The 2500-nt window shown below is 48.9% G+C and overlaps 1 protein-coding gene across 2 annotated transcripts in view; it reads left to right on the top strand.

The window, feature by feature from the left end:
- Positions 1 to 2500, top strand: part of tpd52l1 (tpd52 like 1) — a 66878-nt gene that overhangs the window by 47619 nt on the left and 16759 nt on the right. For both annotated transcript variants that reach the window (XM_084313883.1, XM_084313884.1), the window contains one exon: positions 214 to 315. In XM_084313883.1, the coding sequence (XP_084170009.1) occupies positions 214 to 315 (102 nt within the window). The remainder of the gene's footprint in view (positions 1 to 213; positions 316 to 2500) is intronic.

Genomic DNA, 2500 nt, shown 5'->3' with positions numbered 1-2500 from the left:
GTCTGTCTGTCTGTCTGTCTGTCTGTCTGTCTGTCTGTCTGTCTGTCTGTCTGTCTGTCTGTCTGTCTGTCTGTCTGTCTGTCTGTCTGTCTGTCTGTCTGTCTGTCTGTCTGTCTGTCTGTCTGTCTGTGTGTGTGTGTGTGTGTGTGTGTGTGTGTGTGTGTGTGTGTGTGTGTGTGTGTGTGTGTGTGTGTGTGTGTGTGTGTGTCTCAGCTATAAGAGGACATCAGAGAGTCTCACCACAGCGGGTCAGAAGACATCAGCAGCGTTCTCCACCCTGGGCACGGCCCTCAGCAGGACGTTTGGAGACATGAGGTATGACATCACATCCTGTAAATGAGTGACTCTTTTTCTGGTTACTTTTGTGTTGCTGGGTGTGTTGTGGGCCAAAGGTCAGAGGTCATAGTAGCATTAGACAAATCACAGATCAACATGGTAGCATTACAGTCCATTCATATACTCGCGTCAGCTTGACAGATGATAACTAGCAAAACTGGCGTGGAGACATGGCGTGGATATCATTTCATATCATTGAGCCACCAGGCCGCACTCTCTGCCGGGCGGACAGAACAGCTGATGGCTTTCATATAAGCAAAACTTGATGCACAAACAATACCACCATTGTGAGTCACTCCTCTGCTAACGTGGTATATCTCAAGATTAAGTGCAGACCTTTCTACTATCAGCCAAGGGAATTTACAGCTACCATTGTGACTGCAGCCTATATACCTCCTGATGCCAATGCCAAGCTAGCGATGTATAAACTGCATGTTGCCATTAGCCAATAACAGAACTCACGCCCAGAGGAAGCCTTCATTGTTGCAGGAGATTTGAATCACTCCAACGTAAAGACTGTGCGCCACCAACCTGTATCTTGCCTCACAAGGGGAAACAAAACACTATTCCTGCCTACAAAGCTGTTCCCCCCCACCACCCGGGACAATCAGAAGACATGTCTTTGTTCCTTCTACCCATGTACACCCCACTCATCAAATGTGTGAAGCCCTCAGTTAGAACAGTCCAAATAATTATGGCGTTAGGGGGCAGACTCCCACACTGATATTGACTCCTACACCTCCTCCGTTGTGGACTACATTAACTCCAACATATTGAGAGAGGTCTGTATACTTCTTAAAGGCACATGACACCGCTTTTAGATCTGGTGGTGACCCCTCCCTTCCTGATGAGCTCAATAACCTTCATGCCCGCTTTGACAGGGACAACCAGGCGGCGCCCACCAAGGCTGCTTTCCCTGCTAACCTCCGACCCCTCACTCTCTCCCCCACTGACGTGTGTATGGCACTGAGCAGGACTAATGCACGTAAAGGCGGCTGGCCCTGATGCCGGCCATGTGCTCAGGAACTTGCGCTGAGCAGCTGACCGAGGTGTTAACTGAAATCTTCAACTTGCTCCTCTGGATGACTTCCGCCCTGTTGCACTCACCCCCGTTATCATGAAGTGCTTCGAGAGGCTGGTCCTGGCTCCCCTCAAATCTGGCCTCTCACCCTCACTGGACAGACATCGATTCGCCTAAACGAATTGAGCCAGGAGCACAGAGGACGCTAATCTCCTCAGCACTACATTCCGCCCTCTCCCACCTGGATGAGAGCAATACTCATGTGAGAATGCTGTTGAGAATGCTGTTCATAGGGAGGTGTAGCGGTTACGTCATAGTTGTTTCCGGCCGGTCCACCTCGCTTGACATTGCAATGTATTTCCAATGGACACATTTCTAAATCGTCTCGTGTTAAAACAAATAAAGCATGAACATTGGCATGGTGTACCTTTCTGTGTGTATTATTCATCCACAATCTATAGCTCAACATGAAACAATTAGAAATTAATCGTAAAATAATTACGTATCATTTTATTTCAACCAAAAATGCTTAAACAATAATGTTATTCGAATCCAGCTCCCGGCGTTGCTATCAGCTTGGCTGTCCTCTCACGCTGATACAATTGGCTGTATCAGGGGGTGGGAAGCTGAAGGGTGGGTCCTGGGCGTTGTGGACAGCGACCCCTACAGTTCGGTCGGGGCGCCTGCTCAGCGAGGGTTGGATCTGAGGAGAGATAGTGTGGCCTCCCACACGCTACACTCTCCCCGGTGAGAACCTGCACGGCCAGGTTGGCCTGCCGGCAGGCTGCACATGCGTCGGAGGAAAGCATGTGACAGTCTCCGGTCACCCGGACCAACAGTAGGGGAAAGTACGCAACAACCAGGAAGGGTGGGATGGGAGAAAAATCGGGAAAAAGGAGGGGAAGAAAGATAAAAAAATAAATAAAAAAAAAACAATAATGTTAGTGATAGAAGGGAACTAATTCCGTGCACAAATGGAAAGCTTGCCAATGTTCATGAGGCAGAATTATTACAATAGCCGATAATACATTTTCCCAATGATAAATCCCTATGCGGGTGGACCGCGCGGGAAACTAAAGTGACGCCAAGACTACACCTCCCTATTGACCCTCGACCTCGACATAAACCCCTCTGTCTGCAACT

The sequence above is a fragment of the Notolepis coatsorum genome (genome assembly GCF_963971535.1).
Source record: "Notolepis coatsorum genome assembly, chromosome: 5".
Classification (NCBI taxonomy): domain Eukaryota; kingdom Metazoa; phylum Chordata; class Actinopteri; order Aulopiformes; family Paralepididae; genus Notolepis; species Notolepis coatsorum.
The sequence above is the reverse complement of the archived record's forward strand: the minus strand, read 5'-3'. Positions and strand labels throughout refer to the sequence as shown.